General features: G+C 44.8%; 4 protein-coding genes across 4 annotated transcripts; all 4 read left to right on the top strand.

Annotated features, from left to right (window-relative positions):
- Positions 1-350: 350 nt before the first annotated feature.
- On the top strand, positions 351-2,720 carry LOC130199137 (tubulin alpha-1B chain-like). The gene is made up of 4 exons (XM_056422372.1): positions 351-453; positions 1,128-1,350; positions 1,444-1,592; positions 1,701-2,720. Exons 1-4 carry the CDS (start codon positions 451-453, stop codon positions 2,676-2,678), a joined length of 1,353 nt encoding a protein of 450 aa, XP_056278347.1. The 5' UTR covers positions 351-450; the 3' UTR covers positions 2,679-2,720.
- Positions 2,721-6,544: 3,824 nt separating this feature from the next.
- Positions 6,545-9,165, top strand: LOC130199111 (tubulin alpha-1C chain-like). Its single transcript, XM_056422330.1, has 4 exons — positions 6,545-6,653; positions 7,334-7,556; positions 7,650-7,798; positions 8,014-9,165. Exons 1-4 carry the CDS (start codon positions 6,651-6,653, stop codon positions 8,989-8,991), a joined length of 1,353 nt encoding a protein of 450 aa, XP_056278305.1. The 5' UTR covers positions 6,545-6,650; the 3' UTR covers positions 8,992-9,165.
- Positions 9,166-11,383: 2,218 nt separating this feature from the next.
- On the top strand, positions 11,384-13,987 carry LOC130199706 (tubulin alpha-1C chain-like). The gene is made up of 4 exons (XM_056423425.1): positions 11,384-11,493; positions 12,260-12,482; positions 12,578-12,726; positions 12,835-13,987. The coding sequence occupies exons 1-4, from the start codon at positions 11,491-11,493 to the stop codon at positions 13,810-13,812; spliced, it is 1,353 nt and encodes a 450-aa protein (XP_056279400.1). The 5' UTR covers positions 11,384-11,490; the 3' UTR covers positions 13,813-13,987.
- Positions 13,988-16,402: 2,415 nt separating this feature from the next.
- Positions 16,403-21,015, top strand: LOC130199707 (tubulin alpha-1B chain-like). The gene is made up of 4 exons (XM_056423426.1): positions 16,403-16,510; positions 19,393-19,615; positions 19,711-19,859; positions 19,968-21,015. The coding sequence occupies exons 1-4, from the start codon at positions 16,508-16,510 to the stop codon at positions 20,943-20,945; spliced, it is 1,353 nt and encodes a 450-aa protein (XP_056279401.1). The 5' UTR covers positions 16,403-16,507; the 3' UTR covers positions 20,946-21,015.
- Positions 21,016-21,214: the final 199 nt, after the last annotated feature.

The following is a 21,214-nucleotide window of genomic DNA, read 5'->3' as shown; positions in this document are numbered from 1 at the left end:
CAGCACTGCAGTGGGTGGAGGAGCTTCAGGTCAGAAAGGTCATCATCTGTTCAGATTCCAGTTAAAGCATTATTGTCATTACAATCATTCACATCTCATGGCAGGCAAGTTTTAATCAATTAAATATACAACACAGTGTTCCGACTTAAACATGTGGGTATTTTGCTATCACTCATGTGGGTGCCTCCACATAGAGGAGTAAAAGGAAATGACAGAGCAGATTTTTTTGTTTTTTTGTAAAGGGATGGGTAACTCTGGACAACACTCCAATACAGCAGGCGGCAGTAAAACGCCCTTTGTTGGACTCCATCCGTCAGAAAACCTATAAAAAGAAGACGAAAACGAGTTCCGTCAAAGCTTCTCACGCAGCAACCATTGAAACGCAGCAGTGAGAGTTAAGCTCCGTCTTTTCTTCTTTTTTCGACCTCTTTAAACACATCGTCAGGAAACATGGTGAGTGGATCGATGGGGCTTTTTCTTATGATTTGCTTTCATCCATTGATTGTTTTCAATTCAAACTGTTTAACTGCACTAGGTCAATTTTCATTACTCGACTTTTGAACGTCATCGAATGTGTGCATCGCCGATCTTTCTCCGAGAAGATCCTCCTCATGGTCGACTTTTCATTTGTAAACATACTGCACGTGCGTGAGACGTGCATGTCTCCATGCCGAAGTCTGTCCAGCTGGTGGTTTCTTCTCTAGTTACAGTTATCCGAGGCCGGCTAAAAAAAATAAAAAAATCAAGGCGGCATTTCGCGGGCCCGAAATTGATGCGACGCAGCATGCGCACATCGGCCTCCTGCGTCACCTGGTGGATTGGGCGATGGCCCTGAATTCTCGTCGATAAATGGTCCATCCCAATGATGTACTATACATATTCTCCAGATGAGTGTTTGTAGATGATACGCTATTTTTATAAATCAACGGATTGATTGTCTAAATGTGCATTATATGTCCGATGATTAGGTCACGATGTTGTGGTATCTGATTCCTTTTTATAAAGCGTCTTTATTTGAGCTGTCTAAAACATGTGGTGAACTAAAGAATCTAATGCAACATGGTTAAAACATGTAGATGCAAGGAAATACTGAATGGTCAAAGTTACTAAGTGTTGTTTTCCTCCAGCGTGAGTGTATCTCCATCCACGTCGGTCAGGCCGGGGTCCAGATTGGCAATGCCTGCTGGGAGCTTTACTGCCTGGAACATGGGATCCAGCCGGACGGACAGGTGCCCAGTGGAAAGACCTCCGGAGGAGGAGACGATTCCTACAACACCTTCTTCAGTGAGACTGGAGCCGGAAAGCACGTCCCCAGAGCCGTGTTTGTGGATCTGGAGCCCACTGTCATCGGTAAATGGTCATTAATATAGATGTCATATCTCAATGATAATTATTTAAAGAAGTCAAACCCTCAAAGTTCTGATTTTGAAAACGTCTCTTCAGATGAGGTGCGCACTGGGACTTACCGCCAGCTGTTCCACCCTGAGCAGCTGATCACTGGTAAGGAGGATGCTGCCAACAATTACGCCCGTGGACACTACACCATCGGCAAGGAGGTCATTGAACTGGTGCTGGACAGGATCCGCAAACTGGTGAGTGACGTGATCTCAGGAGGGATCCATTTCCTAATTTTGATTTCAGATATTTAAATAAATGACATAATGGTATCTCATGTGTATTCACTGTCTCTCTTCCCTCAGTCAGACCAGTGCACCGGCCTTCAGGGCTTCCTGGTTTTCCACAGCTTTGGCGGTGGCACCGGCTCTGGCTTCACCTCTCTGCTGATGGAGCGTCTGTCTGTCGACTACGGCAAGAAGTCCAAGCTGGAGTTCTCCATCTACCCAGCTCCCCAGGTGTCCACCGCTGTGGTGGAGCCCTACAACGCCATCCTGACCACCCACACCACCCTAGATCACTCTGACTGTTCCTTCATGGTCGATAACGAGGCCATCTTTGATATCTGCCATAGGAACCTCGATGTTGAGCGTCCATCTTACAGCAACCTGAACAGATTGATCAGTCAGATTGTGTCCTCCATCACCGCTTCCCTTCGGTTCGATGGCGCCCTCAATGTTGATCTGACAGAGTTCCAGACCAACTTGGTGCCATATCCCCGTATCCACTTCCCTCTGGCCACCTATGCCCCCGTCATCTCTGCTGAGAAAGCTTATCATGAGCAGTTAACGGTGGCCGAAATCACCAACTCCTGCTTTGAACCAGCTAATCAATTTGTAAAATGTGACCCCCGCCACGGTAAATACATGGCCTGCTGCCTTTTGTATCGTGGTGATGTGGTGCCCAAAGATGTGAATGCTGCCATTGCCACCATCAAAACCAAGCGCTCCATCCAGTTTGTGGACTGGTGCCCCACTGGTTTCAAGGTTGGCATCAACTACCAGCCGCCCACTGTAGTTCCTGGTGGAGACCTGGCCAAGGTCCAGAGGGCTGTGTGCATGCTGAGCAACACCACTGCTATTGCAGAGGCCTGGGCTCGACTTGACCACAAGTTTGATCTGATGTACGCTAAGCGTGCCTTTGTCCACTGGTATGTGGGTGAAGGTATGGAGGAAGGAGAGTTCTCTGAGGCCAGAGAGGACATGGCGGCTCTGGAGAAGGATTACGAGGAGGTTGGAGCTGATAGTGTCGGAGACGATGAGGAAGAAGGAGAAGAGTATTAAAGCAGTCATTTAATTACCTTCAGAAATAAAGTGTTACTTGACCACCAGTTTCCTGTCTTTTCTCACACTGCAGAAGAACATTTTAATAGTGTGCAGATTGCTCTTATGTTTCTGTAGGTGTCACTATTTCTCAAAGTATGATGTCCTTATCAAACTGGTTTGTGCAAGTTTTGGGGACCAGTTACTCTGCCCCAGACATGTGACTAAAGTCATTTAGTGCATGTCCCAAGATGCTGTAATCTTACCTTCATAAAGACGGTATTAATGCCTTTCTAATAAAGACACTAATGTTCTCTTAATCAACAATGGTATAAATCACTTAAACTGAAATCTAAACTACTATTAAATGTCTATTAATTACATTTTTGACTAAGAAACTCAATTTAATACTGATGCCGTAATATAACTGACGTAAGTATGTCAAGATCGTTGAAGTACAGACTGGCTATTTCTAGATGGTTATTCTTTGTTTTTTACGCTATTAACAAGCTTGTTGAATTTAATTAATTTGAACAAGCAAGATTTTTAAATAATTCAGAAAGAAAAATGGAAAGCTGTCGTACTGTAGCAGAGCTGGGACATCAACGCTTCAGAGATTTGGGGGATGATTAGAAGCATGAGTGGAATTGGGAGTAAGGCAGTATCCAATCATCCTTAAAACTGAGAACATCAGACCATCTGTTGGTGTAAATACAGCTGAGACATTTGCCATTTGAACAGCACTGCAGTGGATGGAGGTTCAGCTCAGAAAGGGTATCAGCAGGGCCAGGAGCACAAGCTCATTAAAATATGATGGTGAATTAACAATCAAGGCTTTGTAGACGAGAATAATTTTAAATGTGATTCTGGATTTTAAAGGGAGCCAGTGCAGAACAGCTATAATACAGGGGTAATGTGATCTCTTTTCTGAGTTTGTGTGAGGACACAAGCTGCAACATTCAGGATCAACTGGAGAGATTTAAGAGACCGTTTAGAGATAATCAGGAGTTGCACTAACCTAGTCTAGAAGTAACAAACGCGTGAACTAGTTTTTCTGCATCTCTTTGAGACAAGATGTGCCTGATTTTTTAATTGTTACTTTGGTGAAAAAAGGCAGTCCTTGAGGTTTGTTTTACTTCGGAGTTGAAGGACAAGTCCTGATCAAAGATAACACCGACAGTCTTTACAGTGGTGTTGGATGCCAGGGCAATGCCATCTACAGAAACCACATAATTGTTCTCTGAGGTGTTCTGATGCAATTAAAAGGTAATTATTAATGTTCTCCAGTGCTGTCTCTGTGCTGTGGTGTTATTTTCTAAATCCTGACTGAAACTCCTCAAATAAACTATTATGATGTAGAAACACAACTGATTTGCGACTACATTCTCAAGGATCTTAGAGAGAAAGTGGAGGTTACAGATCGGTCTGTATAGTTAGCCAACACCTCTGTATCAAGAGAGGGCTTCTTATAAGAAGAGGTTTAATTACAACTACTTTTAAGGAATGTGGCACATGGCCTGTTAGCAAAGACACATTGACAATATCCAACAGTGAGTTGCCAATTAAAGGCAAAACATCTTTAAGCAGCCTCGTTGGAGCGGTAGAGGAAGTACAACTAAAAGATGCATTAACTTTACGGGCAACTACCATATCTGAAAGAAACAGCTTTGAGTAAATGGATTTAGGGCACCGAATTGATACAGCTTCGTTTTTTTTGTTTTTTGGAAAGGGATGGGCAACTCATACAACTCGCAATAAACACACAACAGGACTATGTGAGCACTACACAATGGCAGAAACAGCACAGCATATCATTTGTCATTGACAGAAATTCCCAATCAAGCGAGACCGGTTGAAGATTAGCTGACCATTCAATTCAGTGTATAGCCCTAAATCACAAATTTGCCTCAGAGGGCTTTACAATGTACACATAAGACAGCCCTGTTCCAGGACCTCACATAGGATCAGGAAAAACTCCCCAAAAAACAGAAAAAAGGGAAGACACCTTCAGGAGGAAGACAGAGGAGGATCCTGGACAGAAGCAATCAATGTCATGTGTACAGAATGAACAACGTTACAGAGTTACAACACATTCAATGAATATGACAGAAATTATGAATAATGAGTAGTTGGCATGGACCACGATCCAGATTCCCACAATCCATGCAAACAGAAGGAGGAAGAGAGGAGGGGTTATCAGCAGGGCCATGGAAGGAGGCAGGAGGCAGGAGGCAGGAGGCAGGAGGCCGAGCCATAAGGCATCGAGAAAGAGGCGGGGCCAATGAGGCATGATGCCAGGCCCTTGAGGCAGGAGGCACAAAGAAGGAGGCAGGGCAACTGAGGAAGAGGCCAGGACAGGGGCAGGATAAATGAAGCAGGGGTAAGGAATCAGGGGGCAGGGCAGGAGCCAGGACCGGCTCAAGACACAGCCAGGTCCAATGGACCCTGTGAGGCGAGAAGGCATAAAGACTTTGGGGATGAAGTAGAGTTAGTAATATGATATGAAGAGACGTGAATTCGTCCACAAGGAGAGAGCGAAGAGTCGAGAGGAGCTCAGTGTATCCTAAAACGTCCCCCAGCAGCCTATAAGCCTATAGCAGCATATCAAGGGGCTGGACCAGGGCAAATCTGATTCAGCCCTAACTATAAGCACTATTTTTTAGGAAAGTCTTCAATCTACCCTTCAATGAGGTGACTGTGTCTGCCTCCCGGACTGAAAGTGGAAGCTGGTTCCAGAAAAGAGGAGCTTGATAACTGAAGGCTCTGGCTCTCATCCTACTTTTTAGGACTCTAGGAACCACAAATACCCAGCATTTAGTGAGCGCAGTTCTCCACTGAGGCAATATGGTACTACAAGTTCATTAATGATGATGAATCACCAATCAAGGCTTTGTAGGCGAGGAGAAGAATTTTAAATGTGATTCTGGATTTTAAAGGGAGCCAGTGCAGAACAGCTATAATACAGGGGTAATGTGATCCCTTTTCCTAGTTTGTGTGAGGACACAAGCTGCAACATTCAGAATCAACTGGAGAGATTTAAGAGACCGTTTAGAGATAATCAGGAGTTGCAGTAACCTAGTCTAGAAGTAACAAACTCGTGAACTAGTTTTTCTGCATCTCTTTGAGACAAGATGTGCCTGATTTTTTAATTGTTACTTAGGTGAAAAAAGGCAGTCCTTGAGGTTTGTTTTACGTGCAAGATAAAGGACAAGTCCTGATCAAAGATAACACCGACAGTCTTTACAGTGGTGTTGGATGCCAGGGCAATGCCATCTACAGAAACCACATAATTGTTCTCTGAGGTGTTCTGATGCAATTAAAAGGTCATTATTAATGTTCACCAGTGCTGTCTCTGTGCTGTGGTGTTATTTTCTAAATCCTGACTGAAACTCCTCAAATAAACTATTATGATGTAGAAACACAACTGATTTGCGACTACATTCTCAAGGATCCTAGAGAGAAAATGGAGGTTACAGATCGGTCTGTATAGTTAGCCAACACCTCTGTATCAAGAGAGGGCTTCTTATAAGAAGAGGTTTAATTACAACTACTTTTAAGGAATGTGGCACATGGCCTGTTAGCAAAGACACATTGACAATATCCAACAGTGAGTTGCCAATTAAAGGCAAAACGTCTTTAAGCAGCCTCGTTGGAGCGGTAGAGGAAGTAATATTAAAAGATGCATTAACTTTAGGGGCAACTACCATATCTGAAAGAAACTGCCTTGAGTAAATGGATGTAGGGCACCGAATTGATACAACTTTGTTTTTTTGTTTTTTGGAAAGGGATGGGCAACTCTGGTCCCGCCTCCCATACAGTAGGTGGCAGTAAAAAACCCTTTGTTGGATGCCATCCGCCAGAAAACCTATAAAACGAAGAAGAAAACGACTTCCGTGAAAGTCTCTCACACAGCAACCATTGAAACGCAGCAGTGAGAGTTAATCTCCGTATTTTCTTCTTATTTCAACCTCTTTAAACACATCGTCAGGAAACATGGTGAGTGGAACGATGGGACTTTTTCTTCTGATTTACTTTCATCCATTGATTTTTTTCATTTCGAACTGTTAAACTGCATTAGGTCAATTTTCATTACTCGACTTTTTAACGTGTCATCGAATGTGCTCATCGCGCATCTTTCTCCGAGAAGATCCTCATGGTCTACTTTTTATTTGTAAACAAACTGCACGTGCCTGAAGCGCGCACCACCTGTCTCCATGTCGAAGTCTGTCCAGCTGGTGGTTTCTCTAGTTACTGTTATCCGAGGCACGAAAGCAAGGCGGCATTTCGCGGGCCTTAAATTGATGCGACACAACATGCGCACATCGGCCTCCTGCGTCACCTGGTTTGCAGATTGGCGGATGGCATCGAAATCTGGGCGATGAATCGCTGCAAATATTTACATTATATATATTCTCAAGATGAACATTTTTTTAGGTGAGCTATTTTTCTAAAATAACGGATTTTATAAATAAATGTGCATCATGTGTCCGGTGATTAGGTCACGATGATGTGGTATCTGGTTCCTTTTTATAAAGTATTTTTCTACCTCCACCCCTCATCCTTGTTGAGCTGTCTTCAACATGTGGTGATCTCAAGGATCTAATGAGAAATGGTTAAAACGTGTAAATGCGAGTCCATATTGAATTAAAAAGTTATGAATTGTTGTTTTCCTCCAGCGTGAGTGCATCTCCATCCACGTCGGTCAGGCCGGGGTCCAGATTGGCAATGCCTGCTGGGAGCTTTACTGTCTGGAACATGGGATCCAGCCGGATGGACAGATGCCCAGTGGAAAGACCTCCGGAGGAGGAGACGATTCCTACAACACCTTCTTCAGTGAGACTGGAGCCGGAAAGCACGTCCCCAGAGCCGTGTTTGTGGATCTGGAGCCCACTGTCATTGGTAAATGTTCATTAATATAGATGTCATATCTCAATGATAATTATTTAATGAAGTCAAACCCTCAAAGTTCTGATTTTGAAAACGTCTCTTCAGATGAGGTGCGCACTGGGACTTACCGCCAGCTGTTCCACCCTGAGCAGCTGATCACTGGTAAGGAGGATGCTGCCAACAATTACGCCCGTGGACACTACACCATCGGCAAGGAAGTCATCGACATCGTGCTGGACAGGATCCGCAAACTGGTGAGTAACGTGATCCGAGGAGTGATCCGTTCCCTAATTTTGACACATTGTTTAAATACTAAATGTCCTCACTTTTTTTTATCTATCAACCGAGATTTAAGTTTGGTCATGGAAATTTGGTTTAAAGTCATGGAAATCCATTGGTCAAAATGTGTAAGAACCCTGAATGACATAACTATCATCTGTTATCACTGTCGCTCCCTCTCTTCCCTCAGTCGGACCAGTGCACCGGCCTTCAGGGCTTCCTGGTTTTCCACAGCTTTGGCGGTGGCACCGGCTCTGGCTTCACCTCTCTGCTGATGGAGCGTCTGTCTGTCGACTACGGCAAGAAGTCCAAGCTGGAGTTCTCCATCTACCCAGCTCCCCAGGTGTCCACCGCTGTGGTGGAGCCCTACAACGCCATCCTGACCACCCACACCACCCTAGATCACTCTGACTGTTCCTTCATGGTCGATAACGAGGCCATCTTCGATATCTGCCGGAGGAACCTCGATGTTGAGCGTCCCTCTTACAGCAACCTGAACAGGTTGATCAGTCAGATTGTGTCCTCCATCACCGCTTCCCTTCGGTTCGATGGCGCCCTCAATGTTGATCTGACAGAGTTCCAGACCAACTTGGTGCCATATCCCCGTATCCACTTCCCTCTGGCCACCTATGCCCCCGTCATCTCTGCTGAGAAAGCTTGCCATGAGCAGTTAACGGTGGCCGAAATCACCAACTCCTGCTTTGAACCAGCCAATCAATTTGTAAAATGTGACCCCCGCCACGGTAAATACATGGCCTGCTGCCTTTTGTATCGTGGTGATGTGGTGCCCAAAGATGTAAATGCTGCCATTGCCAACATTAAAACCAAGCGCTCCATCCAGTTTGTGGACTGGTGCCCCACTGGTTTCAAGGTTGGCATCAACTACCAGCCGCCCACTGTAGTTCCTGGTGGAGACCTGGCCAAGGTCCAGAGGGCTGTGTGCATGCTGAGCAACACCACTGCTATTGCAGAGGCCTGGGCTCGACTTGACCACAAGTTTGATCTGATGTACGCTAAGCGTGCCTTTGTCCACTGGTATGTGGGTGAAGGTATGGAGGAGGGAGAGTTCTCTGAGGCCAGAGAGGACATGGCAGCTCTGGAGAAGGATTACGAGGAGGTTGGAGCTGATAGTGTCGGAGACGATGAGGAAGAAGGAGAAGAGTATTAAAGCAAAGTTATTTCATTCAAGTCAAATAAAGTTTTTTTACTTCACCAATAATTTACTGTCTTTTATACATTCCTTCCAAAGGACAGAACGTTTTCAATACAGTGCGAATTGTTTTTCTGTCACTATTGCTAAAAACATGATGTCATCTCGGATAATAAACTGGTTTGTACAGTTGTGGGGGATGGTTACTCTGCGACAGACATGTGACTTTAAAACTGAAATTAGTGCGAAGTAATACAAGAAAACTCATCCTGTGCCGTAGTTGGAATTCACCCGGATACTGTTTAATGTTAGACCCTTTTTTCTTCTTCAAACCAAATAATTAAAATGTTATTTGACTAGAGTCAAACATTTGTAGCTTCTAATTGATACTCAACATTTAAATTATTTCAAGTTATCAAAACAGTCAAAATCCCTGCTCTGCTCAGACTATCCTCTAAACCGCTCTTGGTTTTACTTTAAGTTACTGTGGTTAACTAACTGTATAAAGAAACACTCAATAACACTGATTCTGTGATATGATCCTAGTATGAAAGTAGTCAAGGCCATCAAAGAGAAGACTGGCTATTTCTAAATGGTTATTCCTTATGCTTTTTATTGGTGCCACCAGGTTTTGATTGTCCATGTTACCATGCAAATTCACCAGAATTCACTACTTCAGTTCTAACTCCCGAGGGGCTTCCAGCAGCGACCGGCTAACTACAGCCAGACCCAGATCTGTCTCCAACGCTTTCCACCAGCAGAGTCTCCACCTTGGGCAGGTAATAGCTTCGCTGTGCCGGGCCCCACTGTTTACGAGGAATGACACCTTGCACCAGGGAGCCCAGGTTGTATTGGTCCACTGTAAGGAGACTGAACCAGCACTGACCGTGGCAGAGAGCCAGACCCTGCTGCAGCAAAATGAGGTTTTCTAAAAGGGGTCGTAGCTTAGGCCTACTGTGAAACAACACTGCTTTTGTCCACAGGTATGCACAGCCATCATTATCTGTAACTGCGTATTCTAGAGGGGCTGGAGACGATCCCAGCTGACATTGGGTGGAGGCGTGAATGCAAATGTCAACTCAAAAATATATTCCTTTTATCTTAACTTATGTGCTTAGGATGGGTTATTTATTCATTTGGTTTGCACACAGTTCTTAACTACATTGACCGAAAAGATTGTGCTGCTTCAACAACTTGTACTTTTTTCCCCGACTTTTCCTTGACTTTTTTTGACATATAGCCTACTATGACTTTGTAATACTTTTTTCAACATGTTAGAATGATTTTGTTGTCATGCTATGACTTTTTTCGAAATGTTATGACTTTTTTAGACACGCTATACTATTACTTTTTTTGTTCCATTTTATACTATTACTATTATATATTTTGTTGTTTACATGCTATGACTTTTTTGTGTGCCATAAAGCAGTTTGCTTTAGGGCGGGCTTCTTGTGATTGGCCGTTCGCTGCTGCTATAACTACGTCACTCCTCCGTATTCCAAATATGGTAACTTCCGATAAACCAAACGCAACAAAGGCCAAGATGGCGACAGCCGTGTTTCAAGATGGCGACGGCGGACAAACCAATGGGTGACGAGACGATGACTACCTCCCCTTCCTGCACAGTCGGTTGTGCACCGCCCACTTCACTTCATGACACAAGGAGACTACTTTGTGCGCATCGAGCAAACCGAGCAAATGTGGTAGCTTTACGGCAGTAGAGCAGACGGAGAAGTACCCAGTGGCGGGGAGGGGCACTGGGTGTGCCAGCTAGATAATGCTACTGCTCTCATCTGTGGTCTGATACAAAGTCCATTATTACATCAATGGAACCGACATACTGTATCGTGAATGCACACACAATGAAAAAAAACAGACGACAAACTCAGATGAGCTTTATTCATATGTTATGACGCAATTATAAAGTTATCTATGTGAGGACGGTATTACATGTATAGCATCAATTGATGCTGATTCCTAACTATACAAGCTTGCTAATCTAGTTGGTACAAATTACGTATCTAAATGTAACACTAAGCAATTAGTCGGGTTAATTTCCCCCGCTTGTTGAATCAAAGTCACACATGACGGAGAAACGTTTACAGATAAGGGAATAATGTTTGTTAAATCAAGCGTTGAACCGATGTGAGGCCACTGGTTTGATTGACACGAAGGAAACACTAAGGATAGTGGGCGTTTCTTTTCTACGTGAACCAATGAACTCCGCGGGCTCCGCAGTTGCAACGCTTGGTGCACTCATACCTTCATTCTGCGTCGCACATTGCGCATATGACTGTTCAATTGAACCAATGAGAAACGGGGTGATGTGACTTCCGACCAATCGGATCATCAGCCCTGTTTCGCCGGGTATATCCGGATATATAACCCCGCCTTGGAAATTCGAACGTCAGTTATTTCTCACACTGGACACATCGCGCCCTTGCTGTGAGAGTTAACGTCTCCTTTGTCTTCTCCTAAATCCTAACTCATAAAAACTACATACACACTCGCAAAGACATGGTAAGTAAGGAAGTATTGTGCATATTTTCTTGTGTACTCGTGTGTTAATTTAACCGAATTCCACTCTGGAAGTATTAATCTAGTTACTTGGTAAAAATATTACGGTACGTATCTTAATGTAACCCTAAGCAATTAATGTTAGCACGTGGCATTCTAGATTACCCACTGTTCTACATTTAAAGAAGTAACTAACTACTCTACAGTCAAACAAAAACGTCGTGTGTATAATGGTTGATTTAACCTCATTATTTTTTTTGTAGCTCGGACAGGCTCGGCCCACATTCAAGTTCTGCTTATTTCCGGTTTCATGTATGCACACTGACTCAGTTAGTGCAGGTCAATGTGCTTTTATCCTGAAACATTACTCGTTTCTTAGTTTTGCCGCCTGTTTGAAGAGGCCTGGCCTGTTATGAGAATGCAACCGCAGGCTGTTAAAACAACCTATTCACGCAAAGTCTTTCATATGTCTCTTCGATGTTAAGGCTAACTACAGCTGTGTTTGACAAGGTTGACCACAGTCTGATGACAGGGAAAAGGATGTGTATTTGAAATGGCTTTCTGTTCAGAGGGCCATTGAATGACCATTCAATTTCAGTATTGATGATCTGGTTCTTTACAAAAGAGCCCTTTCACTGTCTTTTTAAAGCCTTCATTATCTCGGCGCAGTCCTTGATATGTGAGGAGTGTCGTTCATTGGCTAAAGTCTGCAACATGGATTTCTTTTTACAATTTAAATTTTTTTTTAATCCTCCCCCTCTTTCCACAGCGTGAGTGCATCTCCATCCACGTCGGTCAGGCCGGGGTCCAGATTGGCAATGCCTGCTGGGAGCTTTACTGCCTGGAACATGGGATCCAGCCAGACGGACAGGTGCCCAGTGGAAAGACCTCCGGAGGAGGAGACGATTCCTACAACACCTTCTTCAGTGAGACTGGAGCCGGAAAGCACGTCCCCAGAGCCGTGTTTGTGGATCTGGAGCCCACTGTCATCGGTAAATGGTCATTAATATAGATGTCATATCTCAATGATAATTATTTAAAGAAGTCAAACTCTCAATAAATTCTGATTTTGAAACCATCTCTTCAGATGAGGTGCGCACTGGTATTTACCGCCAGCTGTTCCACCCTGAGCAGCTGATCACTGGTAAGGAGGATGCTGCCAACAATTACGCCCGTGGACACTACACCATCGGCAAGGAGGTCATCGACATCGTGCTGGACAGGATCCGCAAACTGGTGAGTGACGTGATCTCAGGAGGGATCCATCTCCTAATTTTGATTACCGATATTTAATTAAATGACATAACGGTATCTCATGTGTATTCACTGTCTCTCTTCCCTCAGTCGGACCAGTGCACCGGCCTTCAGGGCTTCCTGATTTTCCACAGCTTTGGCGGTGGCACCGGCTCTGGCTTCACCTCTCTGCTGATGGAGCGTCTGTCTGTCGACTACGGCAAGAAGTCCAAGCTGGAGTTCTCCATCTACCCAGCTCCCCAGGTGTCCACCGCTGTGGTGGAGCCCTACAACGCCATCCTGACCACCCACACCACCCTGGAGCACTCCGACTGTTCCTTCATGGTCGATAACGAGGCCATCTACGATATCTGCTGTAGGAACCTCGATGTTGAGCGTCCATCTTACAGCAACCTGAACAGGTTGATCAGTCAGATTGTGTCCTCCATCACCGCTTCCCTTCGGTTCGATGGCGCCCTCAATGTTGATCTGACAGAGTTCCAGACCAACTTGGTGCCATATCCCCGTATCCACTTCCCTCTGGCCACCTATGCCCCCGTCATCTCTGCTGCGAAAGCTTATCATGAGCAGTTAACGGTGGCCGAAATCACCAACTCCTGCTTTGAACCAGCCAATCAGATGGTCAAATGTGACCCTCGCCACGGTAAATACATGGCCTGCTGCCTTTTGTATCGTGGTGATGTGGTGCCCAAAGATGTGAATGCTGCCATTGCCAACATTAAAACCAAGCGCTCCATCCAGTTTGTGGACTGGTGCCCCACTGGTTTCAAGGTTGGCATCAACTACCAGCCGCCCACTGTAGTTCCTGGTGGAGACCTGGCCAAGGTCCAGAGGGCTGTGTGCATGCTGAGCAACACCACTGCTATTGCAGAGGCCTGGGCTCGACTTGACCACAAGTTTGATCTGATGTACGCTAAGCGTGCCTTTGTCCACTGGTATGTGGGTGAAGGTATGGAGGAGGGAGAGTTCTCTGAGGCCAGAGAGGACATGGCAGCTCTGGAGAAGGATTACGAGGAGGTTGGAGCTGATACTGTCGGAGACGATGAGGAAGAAGGAGAAGAGTATTAAAGCAAAGTTATTTAAGTCAAGTCAAATAAAGTTGTTGTTACTTCACCAATAGTTTACTGTCTTTTATACATTCCTTCCAAAGGACGGAATGTTTTCAATACAGTGAGAATTGTTTTTCTGTCACTATTGCTAAAAACATGATGTCATCTCGGATAATAAACTGGTTTGTACAGTGGTGGGGGAATGGTTACTCTGCTACAGACATGTGACATTAAAACTGAAATTAGTGCAAAGTAATACAAGAAAACTCATCCTGTGCCGTAGTCGGAATTCACCCGGATACTGTTTAATGTTAGACCCTTTTTTTTTTTCTTCAAACTCAAACCAAATAATTAAAATGTTATTTGACTGCTAATTGACACTCAACATTTAAATTATTTCAAGTTATCAAAGCAGTCAAAATCCCTGCTCTGCTCAGACTATCCTCTAAACCACTCTTGGTTTTACTTTAAGTTACTGTGGTTAACTAACTGTATAAAGAAACACTGATTCTGTGATATGATCCTAGTATGATTTTTTTTTAAATTTATTTAACCAGGAAATTCCTCATTGAGATTAAAAATCTCCTTTACAATAGTGTCCTGGCCAAGACAGCAGCACGTCACACAAAGTTCTATACAATACAACATAAAACAGTGACAGACAATATATAAAACGAAAAACTAAATCACAGCATGAATAAAACTAAGACTCAAGCCAACACAACCCAGCTCACACAGTAGCACATACCTCCGTCATATGAAACATCTACAGCTAGATGAATTTCCCTCCAAGTATAGTCAATGCCATCAAAGAGAAGACTGGCTATTTCTAAATGGTTATTCCTTATGCTTTTTATTGGTGCCACCAGGTTTTGATTGTCCATGTTACCATGCAAATTCACCAGAATTCACTACTTCAGTTCTAACTCCCGAGGGGCTAACTACAGCCAGACCCAGATCTGTCTCCAACGCTTTCCACCAGCAGAGTCTCCGCCTTGGGCAGGTAACAGCTTCGCTGTGCCGGGCCCCACTGTTTACGAGGAATGACACCTTGCACCAGGGAGCCCAGGTTGTATTGGTCCACTGTAAGGAGACAACCAGCACTGACCGTGGCAGAGAGCCAGACCCTGCTGCAGCAAAATGAGGTTTTCTAAAAGGGGTCGTAGCTTAGGCCTACTGTGAAACAACACTGCTTTTGTCCACAGGTATGCACAGCCATCATTATCTGTAACTGCGTATTCTAGAGGGGCTGGAGACGATCCCAGCTGACATTGGGTGGAGGCGTGAATGCAAATGTCAACTCAAAAATATATTCCTTTTATCTTAACTTATGTGCTTAGGATGGGTTATTTATTCATTTGGTTTGCACACAGTTCTTAACTACATTGACCGAAAAGATTGTGCTGCTTCAACAACTTGTACTTTTTTCCCCCCGACTTCTCCTTGACTTTTTTTTGACATATAGCTTACTATGACTTTGTAATACTTTTTTCAACATGTTAGAATGATTTTGTTGTCATGCTATGACTTTTTTCGACACGCTATACTATTACTTTTTTTGTTCCATTCTATACTATTACTATTATATATTTTGTTGTTTACATGCTATGACTTTTGTGTGTGCCATAAAGCAGTTTGCTTTAGGGCGGGCTTCTTGTGATTGGCCGTTCGCTGCTGCTATAACTACGTCACTCCTCCGTATTCCAAATATGGTAACTTCCGATAAACCAAATGCAACAAAGGCCAAGATGGCGACAGCCGTGTTTCAAGATGGCGACGGCGGACAAACCAATGGGTGACAAGACGATGACTACCTCCCCTTCCTGCACAGTCGGTTGTGCACCGCCCACTTCACTTCATGACACAAGGAGACTACTTTGTGCGCATCGAGCAAATGTGGTAGCTTTACGGCAGTAGAGCAGACGGAGAAGTACCCAGTGGCGGGGAGGGGCACTGGGTGTGCCAGCTAGATAATGCTACTGCTCTCATCTGTGGTCTGATACAAAGTCCATTATTACATCAATGGAACCGACATACTGTATCGTGAATGCACACACAATGAAAAAAAACAGACGACAAACTCAGATGAGCTTTATTCATATGTTATGACGCAATTATAAAGTTATCTATGTGAGGACGGTATTACATGTATAGCATTCAATTGATGCTGATTGCTAGCTATACAAGCTTGCTAATCTAGTTGGTACAAATTACGTATCTAAATGTAACACTAAGCAATTAGTCGGGTTAATTTCCCCCGCTTGTTGAATCAAAGTCACACATGACGGAGCAACGTTTACAGATAAGGGAATAATGTTTGTTAAATCAAGCGTAGAACCGATGTGAGGCCACTGGTTTGATTGACACGAAGGAAACACTAAGGATAGTGGGCGTTTCTTTTCTACGTGAACCAATGAACTCCGCGGGCTCCGCAGTTGCAACGCTTGGTGCACTCATACCTTCATTCTGCGTCGCACATTGCGCATATGACTGTTCAACTGAACCAATGAGAAACGGGGTGATGTGACTTCCGACCAATCGGATCATCAGCCCTGTTTCGCCGAGTATATCCGGATATATAACCCCGCCTTGGAAACTCGAACGTCAGTTATTTCTCACACTGGACACATCGCGCCCTTGCTGTGAGAGTTAACGTCTCCTTTGTCTTCTCCTAAATCCTAATTCATAAAAACTACATACACACTCGCAAGGACATGGTAAGTAAGGAAGTATTGTGCATATTTTTTTGTGTACTCGTGTGTTAATTTAACCGAATTCCACTCTGGAAGTATTAATCTAGTTACTTGGTACAAATTACGTATCTTAATGTAACCCGTAGCAATTAATGTTAGCACGTGGCATTCTAGATTACCCACTGTTCTACATTTAAAGAAGTAACAAACTACTCTACAGTCAAACAAAAACGTCGTGTGTATAATGGTTGATTAAACCCAGGCCCGGGGTGGGTAATCGGGAGAATCGGGGGAGTTCCCGGTGGGCCGCCCGCTTCACTTCTGGGCCGGTCGAGAATTTTAATTTTTGACATTTGTCACGTTAGTCCATCTTCTCTTAAAGTGGGCTACACATGTTCCGCATTCTGACACCGCAGCCTCTGCATGGGTTACCGTGCGAGGACGTTCACCCCTCCCAAATAATAGAGTTGGTTCGGTCCTTAGCCGTCTTTTCCAAAAGGTTCTCTCAGCTACGGATAGCTGGGCCGGCCCGACCGCAACGATAAGCGTCAGGGAGGAAGAGGGCAGGAGAGGCTGAAAAAGCCAGGTTGAAAAAAAGAAAGGCATTGGAGGAGGATGCTGCCAAATGTGCCAAGCTTACAGATTTATTTTCAAGAGGATAAACACAAGTGGCAACTGGTAAAGAGAGACAAAGGCCTAATGATTAGCAACATAACTATTCGGCTAACGTTGTAGCCTTGATTAATATCATTGTAGCGTTGTCAACCTATTCCCAAGCAAAATATTAAATTGAATTAAAATATTAGCCTTTTTATATCACCCAAAATATGGCGATCCATAGACTTTGCAAATATTATGCAAATATTGATATATACTATTGATATTGAAGTATGCAGTAATATGACTTAATTTTTCTTTGTAGCTTCCGAGCAGCAGATAAGATAGTCTCCTGCTGAAAATGATGAGCCCGACATTTGCAATGAGGAGGCCATGACGACAGGGACAGGTAGAGAGGATAACAGAGGAAACTATATGATTTAAAGTTATATATTCTAAGAAAGAGCAGTATATGACAGTACTTGATGAACCAATATGCATTGTTTGCTCAGAAGTGGGTGTACTAGTAAAGGAGTAAATCACCACTATATAATACTCATGCAGAAAAATGATGACCATACCAATGACGGCCCCCATGAGGTCTCACTCCAACAAATCTGGCCTACTGCCTAATCTGAGTCTGACACCCCTGCTACGCCCTTCTGCCTTTTTTAATGTTGTGCATATTTGTTGTTAACTTCTCATCTTAAGTGGATTATTATTATTGTATTTAACCGTTACATTATTTGTTGGACCATGGTATTCATAAAAGAACGACAGGATAGTAAGAGCTGAACTGTTGCTTCATTTATCCAATTTCCACTACCATGAAAAAAGTCGGCTGGACTTGAGCCTGAAATTCCTGGGCTGAAAAGTGGCCCCACTCCGGCCCTGACTAAACCTCATTATTTTTTTTGTAGCTCGGACAGGCTCGGCCCACATTGAAGTTCTGCCTATTTCCGGTTTTCATGTCTGCACACTGACCCAGTTGGTGCAGCTCAGTCGCACCTGGAAGGAACCGGTGTCTCTGTGAGAGTCACTTTCTTTGACTTCTCCAGTGCATTTAACACCATCCAGCCACTGCTCCTGAGTGAGAAGCTGCGGGTGGTCGGTGTGGACGCGTCCACCATCTCCTGGATCACTGACTACCTCACAGGCAGACCACAGTTTGTCAGAATGGGCCGTGTGCTGTCTGGAGGTCAGTGATGTTGGAGCCCCACAGGGAACTGTTCTGTCTCCCTTCCTCTTCATCCTGTACACCAGTGACTTCCAGTACAACACGGAGTCATGCCATCTGCAGAAGTACTCTGATGACTCTGCAGTGGTCGGGTGTATTAGGGATGGACGGGAGGAGGAGTACAGGGCAGCGGTGAGCGACTTTGTAAAGTGGGCCGATGAGAATCACCTTCGGCTGAACGTGGCCAAGACCAGAGAGATGGTGGTGGACTTCAGGAGGAAGGCGACAGCTCCTCCACCTCTGAGTGTCCTGGGAGTGGACGTGGACATGGTGGAGGAGTACAAGTACCTGGGCGTCTCCATCGACAGCCGACTGAACTGGAAGGCCAACATCAACGCTGTGTACAAGAAGGGGATGAGTCGACTCTTTTCCCTGAGAAAGCTTGATCCTTCAACGTGTGCAGCAAGATGCTGGAGTTATTCTACCAGTCGGTTGTCGCCAGTGTGCTGCACTTTGCCATTGTCTGCTGGGGAGCAGCATCGGAGCCGGTGACACCAGCCGTCTCAACAAACTGGTTAGGAAGGCTGGCTCCATCATCGGCTGCCAGCTGGAGCACCTGGAACAGGTGGTGGAGAGGAGGACGTTGAAGAAACTGCTGTCCATATTGGACAACCCGGACCACCCTCTCCACCACCTCCTACAGGGACAGAGGAGGACTTTCTCCAGACGTCTCCTCACGCTCCGCTGCCACAAGGACAGATACAGGAGAACATTCCTGCCGGCGGCTATGAGGCTCGACAACAGATCACCTCTTGCCAGATCATAGTGCAATAACTTAATATTTACACTATGTTGATCTGCACTTCACACATTTCATTTATTTACACTACACACATACACACACTTTGCATTTTTCACACTGTCTATATTTAATATTTTTATATTTAATTTTACACTGCAGTCATTAGTATTGTATTGTGTATGCATATATGTTGTATATATTTATATCTTTCATCCCTGTATTTTATTTTTTTATTCTCTTTCTCTTTATTAACTTCATTGGCTAAAGTCTGCAACATGGATTTCCCTTTTTACAATTTACATTTTTTTTATCCTCCCCCTCTTTCCACAGCGTGAGTGCATCTCCATCCACGTCGGTCAGGCCGGGGTCCAGATTGGCAATGCCTGCTGGGAGCTTTACTGTCTGGAACATGGGATCCAGCCGGACGGACAGATGCCCAGTGGAAAGACCTCCGGAGGAGGAGACGATTCCTACAACACCTTCTTCAGTGAGACTGGAGCCGGAAAGCACGTCCCCAGAGCCGTGTTTGTGGATCTGGAGCCCACTGTCATCGGTAAATGGTCATTAATATAGATGTCATATCTCAATGATAATTATTTAAAGAAGTCAAACTCTCAATAAATTCTGATTTTGAAACAATCTCTTCAGATGAGGTGCGCACTGGTATTTACCGCCAGCTGTTCCACCCTGAGCAGCTGATCACTGGTAAGGAGGATGCTGCCAACAATTACGCCCGTGGACACTACACCATCGGCAAGGAGGTCATCGACATCGTGCTGGACAGGATCCGCAAACTGGTGAGTGACGTGATTTCAGGAGGGATCCATTTCCTAATTTTGATTACCGATATTTAATTAAATGACATAACGGTCTCTCATGTGTAATCACTGTCTCTCTTCCCTCAGTCGGACCAGTGCACCGGCCTTCAGGGCTTCCTGATTTTCCACAGCTTTGGCGGTGGCACCGGCTCTGGTTTCACCTCTCTGCTGATGGAGCGTCTGTCTGTCGACTACGGCAAGAAGTCCAAGCTGGAGTTCTCCATCTACCCAGCTCCCCAGGTGTCCACTGCTGTGGTGGAGCCCTACAACGCCATCCTGACCACCCACACCACCCTGGAGCACTCTGACTGTTCCTTCATGGTCGATAACGAGGCCATCTTCGATATCTGCTGTAGGAACCTCGATGTCGAGCGTCCATCTTACAGCAACCTGAACAGGTTGATCAGTCAGATTGTGTCCTCCATCACCGCTTCCCTTCGTTTCGATGGCGCCCTCAATGTTGATCTGACAGAGTTCCAGACCAACTTGGTGCCATATCCCCGTATCCACTTCCCTCTGGCCACCTATGCCCCCGTCATCTCTGCTGCGAAAGCTTATCATGAGCAGTTAACGGTGGCTGAAATCACCAACTCCTGCTTTGAACCAGCCAATCAGATGGTCAAATGTGACCCTCGCCACGGTAAATACATGGCCTGCTGCCTTTTGTATCGTGGTGATGTGGTGCCCAAAGATGTAAATGCTGCCATTGCCAACATTAAAACCAAGCGCTCCATCCAGTTTGTGGACTGGTGCCCCACTGGTTTCAAGGTTGGCATCAACTACCAGCCGCCCACTGTAGTTCCTGGTGGAGACCTGGCCAAGGTCCAGAGGGCTGTGTGCATGCTGAGCAACACCACTGCTATTGCAGAGGCCTGGGCTCGGCTTGACCACAAGTTTGATCTGATGTACGCTAAGCGTGCCTTTGTCCACTGGTATGTGGGTGAAGGTATGGAGGAGGGAGAGTTCTCTGAGGCCAGAGAGGACATGGCAGCTCTGGAGAAGGATTACGAGGAGGTTGGAGCTGATAGTGTCGGAGACGATGAGGAAGAAGGAGAAGAGTATTGAAACGGCATGCATTCCTTTTATTGAGCTGTTACACATTGTCAAAAAAATAAAAGTTTGTTTGTTGGCTGAACTAATTTCTTTCTCTTAATGCACCCTTAAATGTTAAACCTAATATCTAAAATGGGTTACCAACAGATTTGATAGTGACTGCTTTAAAATTGTTTACTCACTTGCGTCACATGGGGGCAGTGGTGTTCAACGGAACTTGCAATGGCACAACAAAAAAAGCATTTTGTAAGTGTTGCAAGTAGTTAAACTACTAAATTACT

Source organism: Pseudoliparis swirei, chromosome 9 (genome assembly GCF_029220125.1).
Source record: "Pseudoliparis swirei isolate HS2019 ecotype Mariana Trench chromosome 9, NWPU_hadal_v1, whole genome shotgun sequence".
NCBI classification, from domain to species: Eukaryota; Metazoa; Chordata; class Actinopteri; order Perciformes; family Liparidae; genus Pseudoliparis; species Pseudoliparis swirei.
This window is presented reverse-complemented; position numbering and strand designations above follow the sequence as displayed.

Excerpts from the sequence above, each read along its gene's own strand:
- LOC130199137 (XM_056422372.1), top strand. Across the intron at positions 1,351-1,443 it reads TCTGGAGCCCACTGTCATCG|ATGAGGTGCGCACTGGGACT; the intron begins GTAAATGGTCAT and ends ACGTCTCTTCAG. Across the intron at positions 1,593-1,700 it reads TGGACAGGATCCGCAAACTG|TCAGACCAGTGCACCGGCCT; the intron begins GTGAGTGACGTG and ends CTCTTCCCTCAG.
- LOC130199111 (XM_056422330.1), top strand. Across the intron at positions 7,557-7,649 it reads TCTGGAGCCCACTGTCATTG|ATGAGGTGCGCACTGGGACT; the intron begins GTAAATGTTCAT and ends ACGTCTCTTCAG. Across the intron at positions 7,799-8,013 it reads TGGACAGGATCCGCAAACTG|TCGGACCAGTGCACCGGCCT; the intron begins GTGAGTAACGTG and ends CTCTTCCCTCAG.
- LOC130199706 (XM_056423425.1), top strand. Across the intron at positions 12,483-12,577 it reads TCTGGAGCCCACTGTCATCG|ATGAGGTGCGCACTGGTATT; the intron begins GTAAATGGTCAT and ends CCATCTCTTCAG. Across the intron at positions 12,727-12,834 it reads TGGACAGGATCCGCAAACTG|TCGGACCAGTGCACCGGCCT; the intron begins GTGAGTGACGTG and ends CTCTTCCCTCAG.
- LOC130199707 (XM_056423426.1), top strand. Across the intron at positions 19,616-19,710 it reads TCTGGAGCCCACTGTCATCG|ATGAGGTGCGCACTGGTATT; the intron begins GTAAATGGTCAT and ends CAATCTCTTCAG. Across the intron at positions 19,860-19,967 it reads TGGACAGGATCCGCAAACTG|TCGGACCAGTGCACCGGCCT; the intron begins GTGAGTGACGTG and ends CTCTTCCCTCAG.